This window comes from Telopea speciosissima, chromosome 6, assembly GCF_018873765.1.
Source record: "Telopea speciosissima isolate NSW1024214 ecotype Mountain lineage chromosome 6, Tspe_v1, whole genome shotgun sequence".
NCBI classification, from domain to species: Eukaryota; Viridiplantae; Streptophyta; class Magnoliopsida; order Proteales; family Proteaceae; genus Telopea; species Telopea speciosissima.
Genome location: NC_057921.1, coordinates 60,495,046 through 60,511,362, shown reverse-complemented (window position 1 = coordinate 60,511,362; position 16,317 = coordinate 60,495,046). Strand labels below are relative to the sequence as shown.

The window sequence follows — 16,317 nt, the reverse complement described above, 5'->3', positions numbered from 1 at the left end:
TAGTTGTCACGACAACAGACGGTGGCCAAGCACCTTGGCATGCCATGTAAAGTAGAGAGGGGGTTAGTTTTATGCATCCATAGTTATTACGGCTCTAAATATCACCTTTATTTTAGTAAATCGGAACCACAATGCTTCTCCTCCATTCATCTGGCATTTTCCTTGTGCTCATAATCTTATTAAACAGCTTGGTTAGCCAAGATAAACCACTGATTCCTAAGCTCTTCCACACTTCTATTGGGACCTCATCTAGGCTTGGTGTCCTGCCTACTTTCATCCTCCTTAAAACTTCTTTTACTTCAGTTACCTTAATTTTTCGTATATATCTACAACATGTAGTATCTTGATGGCTAATGCAGTCATCTGGGACACTATTACTCGAAATATCTTCATTTAGTGGGCTGTAGAAATAATCTCTCCTTCATGTCCTCATCCATTAATAGTATTTTACCATCTTCACGTTTAATACATCTAACATGGTCGAGATTTCTACTCTAACTTTCCCTCATTTTAGCTATCTTATAGTAGCTTTTTCCCCTTAATTTGTGCTAAGATTGTTATAAGATCTTCATACTTCTTCGCCTTTGCTTTTCCTACAATCTTCTTAGCTTCATTCTTGGCAAATTTATACCTTATTAGATCCCCTACATCCTTAGTCCTGTGGCATGTCTTAAAACTAGCTTTCATAGTCTTAATGGCTGCTTGAACTTCATCATCCCACCACCAATTCTCTCTAGAGGAATGACATTTTCCTTTCGATTCGCCTAGGACATCTTTAGCCCTCTTCTTAATACAAGAAATCATCTCTTTCCATGACGTATTAGTATCTCCCTCAAAGTCCCACTTTCTTTATTTGACCACTTTATCAGTAATGATTTCAAGGTATCTCCTTTTAAGCTCTACCTTCTTATCCTAGGGCAAATAAGCTCACCTTACTTACAATTCTGCATAATGAGGAACATATAACCACTAATCTATGTTGTGTGGTTAGGCTCTCCCCTAGTATAACCTTACAGTCCTTCAAAATTTTCTCCTTGACAAAGATCAACATGACAAGTTCAAAGTCAAGGGGAACATACAAAACAAAAACCAAAGTTAGAAGCAAAACCCAGCGCTGCCGTTGAGGAGCAGCCCAGCCCTGCTCCCCCCTTCTTCCTCCCTCACCTTCTCTCTTTCTCCCCCCTCTCGCTCTACCTTTCTTCCTCCTCCTCTTTCTCCTCTTCTTCTTTGGGATTTGGAGCTTGGTCTCCTGGTTTGGACCTGCGTAGTGACAGTGGTCATCATCCTTACGTTGTTTGTAGTCAACTAGTCATGCTTGTCGACAGCCCTCTTGGTTTGTCACCTCCCTCGCTGGCTGCCTTCCTCGCTTGGCCTGCTGGCCCGTCTCTTTGCCTCCAGCCATGTTTGCCTTCTCTCTCACCAGTCGTCTTGCATCGCCAGCGCTCTCAATTGCCGCTTGGTCACCAGCCCGCTTAAACTGCTACTGCTTGGAGGCAAGCCCCTCTCGGTCAATCTACTGTTTGATCTGTCTGGCTCGCCCGGCTAATGCTGTGTTACTGCCAGCTGCATAGTCTACCCTCTGCAAGCTATGCTCGACCTATAGCCGCTTCGCTGTTGCCCTCTGTAAGGCCAGTGCCTCTCCGATGTGGCTGTCACCTCCGCTTGACCTGCTTCCCGCTTGGTCGTGGTCCTCTGCTGGCCAAAGCCCCTCTGCTGCAGTTGTTTGTTTGCCGATGATGCTCTGATTTCGTCTTGGCGGTTGGTCGAAGTTGTGCTAAGATAGTTGGTTAGGGTTTGTGGTTCCCTACTTGGGATTGACTTGGCTGCCCTTCTCTTCTTTTGGGCTTCTTTGCTCTTATAGGCTTTTGTATTTCTTGGGCTTCCTTCTCTGTCTTTATGCCCATGTGGGCTTTTGATTTTTAAAGGCATATCCTCCTCTCAGAGTCTCAGGTAGGCCTTGTAATTGGTTTGTGGCTTTGTGCCCTTGTACGCACTCTCTCCCCTCCCCTTTCTTTCCTTTGGTAATGAATTAAATTATTTATTCATCCACAAAAAAAAAAATCTATCAGACCTTCTAGTTAGCAAGAAATTAGTTTGGCTACGATTATGCCCAATTTTGGAGGTAACTAAATGCTCCTCTCTCTTTTCAAAGTAAGTGTTTACAATGGATAAATCATAAGCCACAGCAAAATCTAAAACTGAGATCCCCTCATTCTTTTCTCCAAAACCATATCCTCCAAAGCCACAGCAAAATCTAGAACTGAGATCCCCTCCTCATTCTATTCTCCAAAACCATATCCTCCATGTACACCTTCATAGCCTCTACGATCTCTCCCATGTCCATTCAGATCACTCTCTATAATAATTGTTAGAAGAGAGGAGAAAATATGAAATGGCTTGAGTGAGTTCATCTTCACACTCAGCCCCTTCATTTATAATATTCACTTAAAAGGCAAAATTACAATACTATCCCTGTATCCCATAGGTCTGAGTAAAGCCCTTGGCCACCAGCCTGGCCTTATATCTGTCTATTGTTCTATTAGGCTTCCGTTTGACAACAAACACCCATTTGCAACCCACTGTTTTCTTGCCCGAAGGAAGAACCACCAGCTCCCACGTCTCATTTTTTGATAAGGCTGTCATCTCTTCCAACATGGCTGCTTTCCACTTTGGATCTGCCATCGCCTCCTGCCATTTTTGAGGAACAGAAACAGAAGAAAGAGAGGACACAAATGCACGATAGGAAGGAGACAAAGCATCATAGGAAACAAAATTGGTGATGGGATGTTGGGTGCAAGTTCTAATGCCTTTACGTACAGTAATAGGTAAATCAAGAAAGGGATCCTTACTAGGTAATGCAACGGAATCTGGATCTGGATCAAGTTCTAACGGTTAGAGAAGTGGTACAGTAGTGGTAGTCTCAACTTGCCCTTTATGCTTCCGGGTGTAGACTTGATCAACAGGAATTTGACTCACAGGTCTGCGCTCCCCCTGAATAGCTTCAACTAGAGGCTGAAGTTGGAGGCTCTGGAGAAGAAGGCTCCCCCTGAATAGGAGCTAGTAGATGAGCAGGCACATCTTCAAATACTGGATCATGCTCCCCTTGAAGAGGTGGCTGAGAATAATATGACAGGGATTCATGGAAGACAATGTCCGTGGTAACAAATGTACGCTGAGAAGGTGGATGATAACATTTATATCCTTTCTGGGTGGCAGAGTAGCCCAAAAATATACACCAAATGCTCCGAGGATCGAGCTTACCATGAAGATGATGGTTACGAACATAGCACACACAACCAAAAAATTTTTGGGGGGACCACAAAAGAGGAAGAGCTTTGAAGGAGGTCAACAGGAGTACGCCTATCAAGTACAAGGGTAGGCTTACGATTAATGAGGTAGGCAGCGGTAAGGATAGCATCACTCCAATATTGAGGAGGAACCTACCGTGTAAAAATAATGACCCGAGCCACTTCCAAAAGGTGCCGATTTTTTCTTTCGGCAACTCCATTCTGAGCAGGGGTGTCTACACAGCTGGTCTGATGGAGGATGCCATTCTCAGCCAAATAAGTTTGGAACTAACCTTCCATGTATTCTCTGCCATTATCAGTCCGCAGAATTTTTAATGTGGCATTGAATTGGGTCTGAATCATACGATGGAATAGCTGGAAACATAAAAAAACCTTGCTCTTGTGCTGCATCATATACACCCAAGTGGTCCTAGTAAAGCAGTCAATAAATGAAACAAACCATCTATGGCCAGAAATAGAAACACAACGGGCAGGGCCCCACACATCAGTATGAACTAAAGAAAATGGAGAATTACTTCTTTTATTTATTGGAGAGTAAGTAAAATGAGTCTGCTTAGCCAAAACACAGGCTTCACATAAAAGCTCATCCTTGTTACAACCTATAACTAACTGAGGAAACAAAAAAGATAAAGTTTGAGAAGGAGGGTGACCAAGCCGACAATGCCATAGATGGAGATCCGAAGAAGTTGTGGAATGTAACTGATGAGCCAAGGATGAAACGGATGGTGGACAAGTCTGACCCGTATCGAGTATGTAGAAACCACCATGTACATTACCACCCCCAATCGTGTGTCCTTTCACCAAATCCTGTATGACACAATGAGAAGGAAAGAAAGTTAGTTTGCAGTTCAAATCTCTCGTTAGACAGACTACTAATGGAAAGGAGATTAGTAGGAAATAAAGGAACATGCAAAACATAATTTAGTGTGATGGTAGAAGAGCAGTGAATGGAACCCTTTCCATGAATAGGAGGAAAGGAACCATTAGCCGCTCAAACAGTATCTTTTCCAGAACAAGGAGAATAATGATGAAATACATGGGAGGAACCAGTCATGTGGTCAGTGGAACCGGAGTCTATTATTCAAGGACTGAAGACAGGCTATGCACAATGACTACCGACCAGAATACCTGAGGCAAAGTAAGAACCAGAAGAGGCAGCAGGTGTAGCGGAAGGTGTCTGGAGCATGCGACGGAGGGCTAGTAGTTCATCAAGAGTAAAACCAATTTCAGTAGAGGGGACTGTAGCAGTAGGAGCAGCAGCTTCGGTCAGATTTGACTTTGGTTTGAGCTTCCCCCGGCCTCGTTTCGCCTCAAAATCAACAGACATCCCATGTAACTTCCAACACTGAGCCTTGGTGTGATAAGGTTTGTTGCAGTGTTCACACTTGGCAGGCTCCTTGGAGGCAGCATTACCACAATCAGTAATGGTAATGGGACTGGGGCTGGAAGTAGTCTGTAGGGCAAACCTAGCAACAGTAGGAGCACGGAACATCGCAGTCCGACGAGTCTCCTCTATATGAACCATGGCAAAGCACTGCTCTAGTGTAGGAAAGGGAGACTAGTTCAGCACTTGCATTCTAATAGGGTCATACTCCACATTCAGACCTGCCAAGAAGTCGTACACATGGATATTGTCGACGTGTTTACGCTAGGCAGCAATATCAGTAGGTGTAGAGGGCTGATAGTCGGAGTAATGATCAAATTGCTGCCACAAGCTTTTGAGGGCAGCATAGTATGCAGAGACAGACAACTCCTTCTGAGTGAGGTCATGGGCTTTCTTGCGAATCTCTTACGCCTGAGCAGCATTCCCAACACGTCCATAAGTCTCCTTGGCGGCACTCCAGATCTGATGGGTTGTCTCCAGAAGCAGAAATTGTCGGACAGATCTGGTTGCATAGATTGGAGCAAGTAAGACATCACCATAGCATCATATGACATCCACTTCTCTTGTGGAGAACCTTTTTCATCCGGCATGGTGTTAGTCCCAAGGATATGGCCAGTAAGGCCACAACCAGCAATGGTCAAGTAAGTAGTCCGAGACTACTTGAGGTAATTTGTCCCATTGAACATGATAGGAGCAGCAAGGGGAAGAAACTCTGTCCGGGACTGTCCATCAAGCCCAGAAGTTGCAGAAGAGGAGTCTGAACCTGTCATGATGATTCAAGGAAATGCTCCAACAAAAGGCAGCAACATAAGACATTAATTGCCAAAAATGGCAACAGCGATATCCCCAAGAAATCTTCAATGAAATAGGCTGAAAACTTGATCGAGTACTCTTCAATGATGATGGAAGAAGTCCTCAAAATTTCACACCAATTTGAGAAGGAGAACTGTAAGAGGCAATTCATCAAACACCTGTTGAGCACCCATGTATGCTGAAATCGATTCAGAGAAAAGGAAATCTGAAAGAACTCAAACAAGTGGTTGGAAGGGACGGGGAGTGATTCTCAAAGGTGAAATACACTCCTCCAAAAAGAACCAGCAGCTGAAAGGAAGAAAAAAAACCACCAAACCCAAAAAATCGACAAGTTTCCGGGTTTTGAAAAAAACCTGAAAGTAAAGATCGATTAGGAGAAAAAAGGCTTTCCAGAGAAGGATAAGGCATATGGATGGATGGATAGATGCTGCAAAATGATGCAAATGAAGGTCCAAAAAGGGGGAAGAACAATCTATAAAGAGTAGAGGCTTTGTTCTTCAAGAATCTTGGAAAAGCTTCAATACCGCAGGTAAGAAGGCAGCATATATCGGGTAGAAAAAGGTTTAAATCATGAAAAAGGAAGGAGGTAGGTTTGAGGGCAGCAACTAGATCGTAAGATCACCTCATTAGTGCTGCCCTAAGGTGAAGGAGAAGAAACAAGAGAAAGAGGAGAGAAGAGATCGAAGGAAGGGGAGGAGAAAGAAGAGAGATAGAAGGAGGCTGGGGTTTGAAAACTTGGATCAGAATAGGGTTAGCTCTGATACCATGTTAGAAGAGAGGAGAAAATGTGAAATGGCTTGAGTGAGTTCATCTTCACACTCAGCACCTTCATTTATAACATTCACTTATAAGGCAGAATTACAATACTGTCCCTGTATAGCCAACTATGCTTATAACAAGGAATAAACAAAGAAAAAAACCGAAAATAATCATTTCTTCTTGACTAAAACCTTGCACGAATCCATCCATGAAATCAACTATAGAACTCAGAAAAGTAACTCTCCAAACCCTAAAACCCCAAGACAAGTAGAAAAATTGCCTTGCAAACAGATGAATCCCAATTGGATCCTCGTGATGTAACCTCAATATCATCTACCTTTCTTGCACACACTGATGCAGAAGCCAAGCTGTTTGGAAAGAAATACTCTAGGGAACTCATGGGAGAAGGGCTGGTTCACTTCACCAACTGGTGGACTAACCCAATGGGCCATAGGGCCAGCCCACTAAAGCTAGGAGTTGCTGGGTCTCTCAAACCCAGAATCGTGGGGGCATAATTGTCAAGTTATTGACAAAATTTTGTGAGTTCAAGTGTGGACCGATATTCATTTATAGTGGGGACCATAGTTAGTAAGTTCGGGAACGGATACATACAGCAATCAAATGGACTGTACGGCAATAATACTTTTCAAAAAATCCGGCGCAATAAAACGCTACGGCAATAATACTATACGTGTTTAATACGTGCATAATACGGTTGCTCTGTAAAAATCCGGGAGCAAAAATACGGGCATATATTCATGATGCAATAGACATGTACACCTAAGAAACACAATAATAACATTTACTGATGTGCCTAAAAGTAAGAACCCCATTCTTTCTCAAGTACATAGAAGAGATGCTAAAATAATCTAATCGGATTTTAGTAGAGACACAATAGAGGAGGTAGAGGAGAGAGATAAGAGGGGAATTGGTTCTGTTATTTACTGTAAATAGATGGTTTTTTTGAACTCATTAATGGTGTGTGTATGTAAGGAGGGATGAGAGGGAAGATGATGATTATGTATGTAAGTATGTTTGATGTAATCATCTCATCACAAATAAAGAAGAAGCAAGGAGGAGTAAGGCTGCCAGCAAAAGCAAGAGCAACAGCAACAGCAACCGCAACCAAACCTTCTTCTTTTTTAGACTTTTTATTTATTTCGTCAATTTTGGTTAGAGGGTTTAGAAAGGTGTGGTCTTTTGTGTTTGGTTTCCACTCTGTTTTTGTTTCTATTTCTATTCTCCCCTTTTCTTTTTGTAATGTTAAAAAAAAAAAAAAAGATGAGGGAAGGCCGGAAGGGGAGGGGGAGATGAGTTATTTTGGCTAATGGGGGGTTTTGCTTTTACCTTGGCGGCTTTTGGAGAAGAGAATGTGTAAAAAGAAGGGGAACCGGGAACCAGCCACCGCAATCGCCGGCAGAAGTCGCAAAACCAGCTGCTGGAGAAGAGGCAAAAGAATCGCCGGCAAAAGAACAGCTGCAATCGCTGGCAAAAGTCGCAGAACGCAAGAAGATGAAGAAGAGATAGAGAGGAATGGAGAAGGGGAACCGGGAACCAGCCGCTGCAATCGAAGAGGAAGAAGAGATAGAGTTTGGTTTTTTTTATCTAACGGTTCTTATTAGATTGTAAGTTTTTTTAATCTAACGGTTAAGATAGATTTTAGTTTTTTTTTTTAAATATATGTAAAAGTATAATACGCGTTTTATTCGAGTATCATTCGGCAACCCTTAAAATACACGTATTTATCCGACTTTGAAGTATTATATGCAATACGGCGTTTTTTTCATCCAAACGTTCGGGTATGCGTATTTACTAACTATGGTGGGGACCACTTGAAGGAGTGAAGTACTTATTATGTTTCTAATTTAGGTCAGTCAAGTAATTAGAGTAGTTTCTAATTTTCTGTTGGAAGTTATTAAGTTTCTATTTTTCTTTTACTTGAGGAGCAAGTCCTGTCCTCTATTTATTGTAAGGCTGTTTTAGCCACTCCCCATGATTTACACAGTAGAATGAAAATTTGCTTGCTGCATGCATGATTCTCTCTCAAGTTGAGTGTGAGACTTGAAGGGCTGAAGGAGCCCGGCTGTGAGAACCTAATCCATCTATCCCCCCCAACCATCTATTTTTTATCTTCTCCATCTTTTCTCTCTCCATGTATCTCTGTGTTCTGCTGTAATATTGTGACTGCCCAACCATTGAGAAGACCATTCGAGTGCTACTGCTATTGCTCCAGTGCTGCTGCTGCTGTTGCTGATCAAACAAGGAGATTTCACCCCCTGTGGATTCCAGTTCTGCTCCAGTTTGGCTGCAAGCTTCGAGACCTCACAACTCCATAATCCTTCATCAGATCCTGCAGAGTTTTGGAGCATAGAACCCTCACCTGGCCCTACACTTGACCCTAGTTTGGAGATCAGACTCCCTCTGGTTTGCAAGATCCATCCGGACTTTCTATTTTGGTGTCACCCTTGCAACTCTCAACTCAGCCATCAGAATTGCACAAGATTTACTGCATAGGTGCTCCTCCATAGGACCTCCACTCGATCCAAGTGGGGATCAAAATTGCTGTTTGGTTTGGTTTCTACTCCTAACTCCCCTACTTTCTATTTTGGTGACCTTTCTCTTTGGGTGTCTCTAGCCATCCGAATTGGCTCAAATTTTGGGAGTCACTTGTGCACGCCCATTGATGCAGATAAGTCATCTAAAGAGCTTATGTTATTGAACATAAGCTTTGGGTTGGATTATATAGGTGTTGGGCTTCTGATCCCATGGGTTTACTTAGTAATTGGCCAATTTAATGAGCCTAATATTAGCCCCTTCTACTGGCTGAAACCTTTGTTCCAGCACATACCTTAATTCTGAACTTGTGTTGGTCCATACCCTTTTACTAGGGTTTGTTAACTGGTTATTGTGGGTTTACTTGGGACTAATTCTGCCCTAATTTAGTCTTACATTACACACATTATCAAAATGTATTATAGAATCAGGCATAAACAGAAGGTAGCACAGCTAATTGCAGCAAATCTTCAGCTGGTTCAGAGATTTCAACTAGTCAAAAGTCTAACCATATGAGTAACTCAGACAAGAAAAACAGGAAAATGAAAAAACAGCCCACCATAAATATCATCCAACGATTCAACAAGAAAGGCAACATCCACAGCGTACATTATGACATCATTGCAGTATAGCACATTAAAAATCTCAGCAAAAGAGAGAGGTACCTGACCTTGATATGCAGATTTTGTCTAAGTGACCTACATACTGGACAAAATGAATTGAGAATTTGCACTGTTTCTGAGATAAAATATGGATGCAAAATGTCAATTGGGAACTTAATTATCCCTGTATGACCTGCAAATAAATAAATAGGATAACATGCAACAATTATCAATAACAAACAAATTATGTAACTCATTTAGTAGCATTCCTTAATGTATTTGATCCTCACCATCACAGTGTTTTAGATCTTTGGCACCACACGTAGAGCACTGAGAGGATGGATTCGGAACCCCAAACCTTGGATCAGTAAACTCATTGCCTGCAGCTACAGTTTTCACAGAGCATTTTTCCTGAAATAGTTTTACAAGTCAGTTTCAGAGAGTTGATCCAACAAAATTCCCACAAAAAGAGAAGACGGAAAATATAAGTACTTCTACTATTATAAGCCCTCCGGCACTATTTTTAATACTGCAAGTCCAATGGCAGCGCTATTGGATGCCACCACAAGATATGATACACAAGAAATATACAGAATAATGATGCAGTACAACTCCTCAGTAACTACCACACCAACCCACAAAATTTTTCCCCGAATTTTATCAGGGACCCGGGCTGGCCCCTGTCATTTTATTAATAATTTAATCAAATCAAATCAAGAAATACAAGGGGGGGACATAACCCACCTTACCCCAACCCGTAGATACAAAAATCTCACTCACTCATCAAGAAAATCTGCACACTATACACCTCCACCCCAAGAAAGCAAACTATTTACGAATCACCGGAAAACCCGCCGCTTCCTCCCAAATGATTTTCCTAAGCTCCGGAGGAAGGTCAACCCAAGAATTAAAGGCCATGATACCCAAGGTTTAAAGTATCGGTATCGTATCGGTCGGGCGATTTTAAGAGACGTATCGTATCATATCGGAGATACTTATCGATCGGTGCAGAAACGCATGAAAATTATCAAAATACACATGAAAATACACTTTTGGACACAAAAAACAATATAAACAAGCAATACATGTCATACATATACACTAAGAATTGTGAATAATGTATAACCAGACAAGTGCGACACTATGAAAGTGTTATAAAATATGAGATTTCTTACATGCAGAGTCACTCTATTGCCATGAAGAATGTCGGGGTGGATCAAACTCATGTCTGTAAGGGTCTTCAAGAATAAGAGCAACTAGGATGATGTTGTGTACTGACCAAACATAAGCACAATACTGACCCTTAAGAAAGCCATTTTCGGTTTTTGATGAAAAATGGTGGATTTGAGTTCAAATCTTTGCAAATGTATACAAAGCATGCATCTAATAGTTAGTTGAACCTATTTTCCTGGAATCATAGCACAAAAAAAAAGAACTAAAATGCAAGATTTGAAGCAAAAGATCAAGTTTTTTTAAACAAATCTACCATAATTTCCCTTCAAGTGTTGAGTATGTCTTGTATTCCAAGGATTCGAGTGTGATGTGGATTTGACCCAACCCGACATATTTTGTGGTGTGACCCGAAGGGAGAAAAAGTTGAGATTTAGTTCGTGAAGCAGAGAGTTGGGCCAATAGGCCCAACCTGTAGCAAGCGAACAAATCTCTTTGGGATTTGTACGTATCGGCTGTATTGATACGTATCGACCGTATCATATTGTATCGAAATATCAATATAGTCGATACATTATACTTTTTAAAAAAATAGATACGTATCAGTATGTATCGTATCGACCAATACAGTATGATACACACCGAAACTTCAAACCTTGGTGATACCAACAAAAGTTCTAGATACCAACACATACAAACATAAACCATGGCTTTGTAGGGACCGAAACAAATAATGTTGTAAGTTTTAAGGATACAATTTCCCGGCCAAAGTTTCATAACCAATTATTTAAAGACCAATATCAGAAACTGGATCCATGGCCGCCGATCCCAATGTGATCTGGCCGATGTGGCCCAATATCTGCTGGTATCAGCCAGTATCAACCAGATGGGTGACTGCTGATCCCACACTTTCATTATACAATAAATGCAAGACTCCAGTCAAAGTATGGAAATATATGATAAAAATCCATTTTTCAATCAAAAAGAAAAAGAAAGCATGCAAATTTTATAGTTGACTCAAAGGAAATATTCTCTCTCTCGATAAGTAAAGGTGGGCATTAGAGCATAATAGTACATGGGAGTTGGTGGACCTTCCTGAGGGATGGAATCCAATGGGATGCAAAAGGGTATTTATAGTGAAGTATAAGTCATATGGCATAGTGGAGACATACAAGACCAAACGTGATGAAGGTGTAGAGATAGGTATTTGTGGGTTGATTACCAATAAAAAATTAGCTAGTAGCCAAGTTGAATTCTATGAGAGTTCTCATATCCTTACTACAAATCAAGAATGGCTTTTATATCAATTTGAAGTGAAAAATGCCTTACTGCAAGGTAATTTGGAAGAGGAAGTGTGCAAGAAAACTCCTGCGGGATTCAAATCTCCCAAGGCTGAAGAAGACATGTCATCTAAAGAAGGGACTCCATGGCTTGAAACAATCACCAAGAGCCCGGTTTGATAAGTTCAGACACGCCATGGTAAAAAATGGATACATTCAAAGCCAGGCAGATCACACTATTTACCAAAAGGACAAATGGTAAACAGACAGCAATTATTGTTTATGTTGATAATATGATTGTAACCGGTGATGAGGAGGAAGTAAGAAAAATTAAGTATTTGGCCCAACAAATAGAGTTCAAGGATCTGGGTATTTATATTTGTCAGAGGAAATATGTTCTGGATCTCCTAAGTGAGACAGGGATGTTAGGCTGCAAACCTAGTGACTCACCCATTGATCAAAATCAAAAATTACGTAAGGAAAGTAGGCAGCAGATTGTTGATGTTGGGAGATACCAGAGGCTCGTCGGCAAACAGATTTATCTCTCTCTCACTTGGCCAGATATAGGAAAAGTTGTAAGTAAAGCCACCTAGTTCATGCATGCTCATAAAATTAACCATTTGTGAGAACTGGAGAACAATGGCAGATATCTTGACTAAGGACTTCCGTCCATACATTTAAATGTTTTGTTAGGCAAACTGGGAATGTGTAAGATCTATGCACCAATTTAAAGGGCAGTGTTGGAATAACTGTAGGGATATTTTGGGAATGCCCATCTAATGGGGTTAGAATAGTAATTAGTATTATGTATGAGGTTCTTGTCCTTCCCAGTCTTTTTAGTTTGAAAGCAAAATATAAAGGGAAAGGGCAATCGTAGAGAGCCCTAACTTCTCTCCTTTCTCCTTCTCATCTTCTTTTCCTTCTTCAACACTACTGTTACATCTTATTTTCTAAAAATCTTGTTCTGCTCCACACAACAGAAATGAACTACCCCAACGTTGACAAATGACTAATAAAATGGGTATTCTACCATCTAACGGTCAGCTTGACCTGATCAACTCTCCATGTGACTCAATTCCAACACTACAGGGGCATCAAAAATAGAGGCCACACCCATGTCCAACACGTGGCCATGACATGCCTAGTACTATACTTATAGTTCCAGGCATAGTTCAAAAATTCGTCGAAAAATCGCTAATTTTGACATGTCCGAGACGAAACAGGAGGCAAAACCAAGAACCAGCACTGTTTCACCGAAATTTCGCTTATTTTGCAGAAATTTCAGTCGAAATCTTGATCATTTCGGTCACAAAAATGCACGGATTCATCAAAATTTTGGTCATTTATGTTGAAAATTTCAATCACTTTAACTGTTTACCACCTGAAATGGCCAAGCGAAACTCACAGTAAAAATATACTGTTTTGTCAAAATTCGGTATTTCGCTCATTTCGATCTGACCGAAATGGCCTACTGAAACGAGATTTTGATCTATGGTTCCAGGCATACATATAACATATATGTAAATAAGTTTATCATCCCATAAAACTGATGGACCTATTCATACCAATATACATGATATGCAATGAATTTGAAATAAATTATAAAAAAATATTTAAAAAAAAATTGCTCTGAGTCCCTGAATCCAATTTTTGACACCTCATGTCAATATTCGATTCTAAAAACCACGACCAAATCCATGTAATATAGCTTAGAATGGTGGACCATGTGAAGGAGTCCTCTCCTTCAAAGGACCATGTAATTAAATAACATTTTCCATACATGGTTATTTGATTCTGGTCCAGAATAAATCCTTGGTTTATATTATCAGGAGATTATATAATTCTAATAGTGCGTAGTGATATAAAGATTTATGTTATCAACTACCAAAGATTTGCAAGGGAATTGCCATATTGCTACAACAAGCAGTATTAAATCAACTAGAACAAGAGAGGGAATTGCAAAACGTTCTTCAAATATAACTTAGTGTGCTACCCACAAAATGAAACAAAAATACTCAAATACTCACTATTTGTGCAGCAGTCAAAACATCAAACCTAATTCCACTCAATACCCCTGACGGCACCAGCTGCTCCAGAAACACTTCATCATCCATGATAACTGAGTCACTTTATTCCCAGCTAACCAATTCTATAACCTATAAAAAGTATGAAGTAGAACTTGAAAAAATTAAAACAATGAAAATCAGCAGGCACTGAATATATGCCAAGAGCAAGTTATGAGAAATTGATGTACCATTTAAAAGACAGAATACAGGCACATAAAATCATGTCAACAACTGACACTGAATTCATAGGACTGATTTCAACAGATCACAAATTTGGAAACTGTGAACTAATGGAAGGATCCCAGTTGAGGAAACAAAACCCCTAGTGCCTATTGATTCTTCTTCCCAATCAATTTACAAATAACACAAAATGCAGCTTCATTGCTATTTGATCATTCCAGAAACCAAAATAAAAAAAGTGATCCATTAATGTAGCAAGGATAACACATACATAGACTACAAATTCAGGCTTTCGACCAGAAAGCAGAATGAAATAATTTATAGCTCAAGGAACCAGAGATAGTATTTTTATTGCTATTCGACAATGGACAATCATTCCAAATTTATGACAAAAGTACAGGAGGTTTATCAAAGGGCTGTAACCCAGTGCAAGTCTCGCTTCCACAGGTCCGGATAGAGGTTGGTCATAACCTTCAGCAGTTTTTGCATCAATTGGCTGCCCTAAACTTGAGCCCATGTCTTCAAATTGGCAGCCCCAGCTTTTTACCATCACCCATATGAATGATGAAAGTTTTAAAAAAAAAATGTTTCCTGAAATGAACGCAACCTCGCAATTATCTATAATTAACCATTCAGGTGAGGTAACTATGTAAAGAAAATACTGAAGGATTAATACTTCTCCCTTTTCTCCAATGACCAATCAATTCAAAGTTCTAGCTATTGACAGTATCACATAATTTATTACAAGCAAAATGAATAGTTGACAACAACAATGATGAGTCAATGTTGAATCAAAGTCTCCCATAATATCTTCAACAAATTAACTCATGGCATGAGATGTTAACCCATTCTCAACCTCCATATTGAATCTAACAACACTAACTTTTAATGAAAATCATTATATGCATTATGTACATATAGCATAATACATAGGTCATTGTCACTCTATTTGGGTAACTTATTCCAGAATTGTGTGGGTTAACTTTGTCAAAATACTCTCTTCTCCAAAAAATATCCTTTTACAATCTCTTCCATAGGTGATGATCTTTTAAATTACTGTGCCTCAAGATAAAGACTATAAAAAAACTCAACGGACTTTCTATTGATAAGGTCACTTTATAGAAGACTTCTATGGGATTATTTCAATTGATAAATGATCATGGGCAAGAATTTTGTGTCTTCGAAAGATTGAAAAAAGATAGTGAGAAAGATGTATAAGAACATGCTAAATTAAATGACGAAAAACAGAGAGCAATTCCGCGTTAGTGGAGGACAAGTTAGATTAAAGAAATGTGAAGCACCTGTTTAAAACTCTAAATAACTATTAAAGGAGAACCACATAGGCACTCTAATCTAGAAGGAACTAATATCTCTAAAGAGATAAAAGATCATAACAGAATCAGAATAGCTTAAGTTCTAGGGGTATGTCTGCAAGCTCAGATAATGTCAAGAAGACTCAAGAGAAATTTAAACGAATTTAAAAAGGCAATTTTGTTTAATATTTTAGGCAATTTCTTATTATTACCCATCAGATGAGAACAGATGGCGCTGATTATGCCACGTGGAAAAATGATGTGGCAAATTGTACTGTTAGATATCTAGGGAAAGGACTAGATTGGCCACCTGTCAAAGTTCAGCACTTCAGCCCCAAATTTAACCATTCTAGAATCCACCTTAAGGGTGGCAACTAGAAGCACAGTTTTCTGATTCAGAGAGTTTTTAACTAGGTTCAGATGGAAACCTAAGCCAGAGCAGCCAGTTAGTTATATGATTAATTTAGCTAAGGACCTAAGGTTGAAGTGATGGGAAGGAGGAAAGACTAAACCTCAAATCAAAGAAACTGAAGGAAAAGGATATCGTCTCTCAAGGGGGTTATGAAGTTGAAGAGCTGTGATTCTTGTAATAAGAAAGTGAGAGGGGTACTGATATGATACCGGTGGTAAATCTTGCTGAGGCCCCCCAGAATAAGACACTAAGATACTTCTAACTCCATTAACCATACACAAAGCTACTGCTAAAATCTCTGTCCACCAGTGCTCATCCTCACATCATAGTTAAGGCTCCTCCAAGGAAGCTGTCCAATTTAGCTTTGGATAAGAAGATCGCCAACTCAAAAAATGTGATAAAGGGCAATCAGCTCCAAAATATCATATGCCAAAAATGACTACTGAAGCAGAATGTAAACATTTTAGTTGTCAAGAT

At 40.0% G+C, this 16,317-nt stretch overlaps 1 protein-coding gene across 1 annotated transcript in view; it reads right to left on the bottom strand.

Annotated features, from left to right (window-relative positions):
- LOC122666222 (DNA-directed RNA polymerase IV subunit 1) overlaps positions 1-14,049 on the bottom strand; it is a 59,723-nt gene extending 45,674 nt beyond the window's left edge. The window contains exons 1-3 of the mRNA XM_043862373.1: positions 13,897-14,049; positions 9,710-9,830; positions 9,488-9,612 (exon numbers count right to left, since the gene is read on the bottom strand). Coding sequence (XP_043718308.1) covers positions 9,488-9,612; positions 9,710-9,830; positions 13,897-13,983 — 333 coding nt within the window. The 5' untranslated portion in view covers positions 13,984-14,049. The remainder of the gene's footprint in view (positions 1-9,487; positions 9,613-9,709; positions 9,831-13,896) is intronic.
- Positions 14,050-16,317: the final 2,268 nt, after the last annotated feature.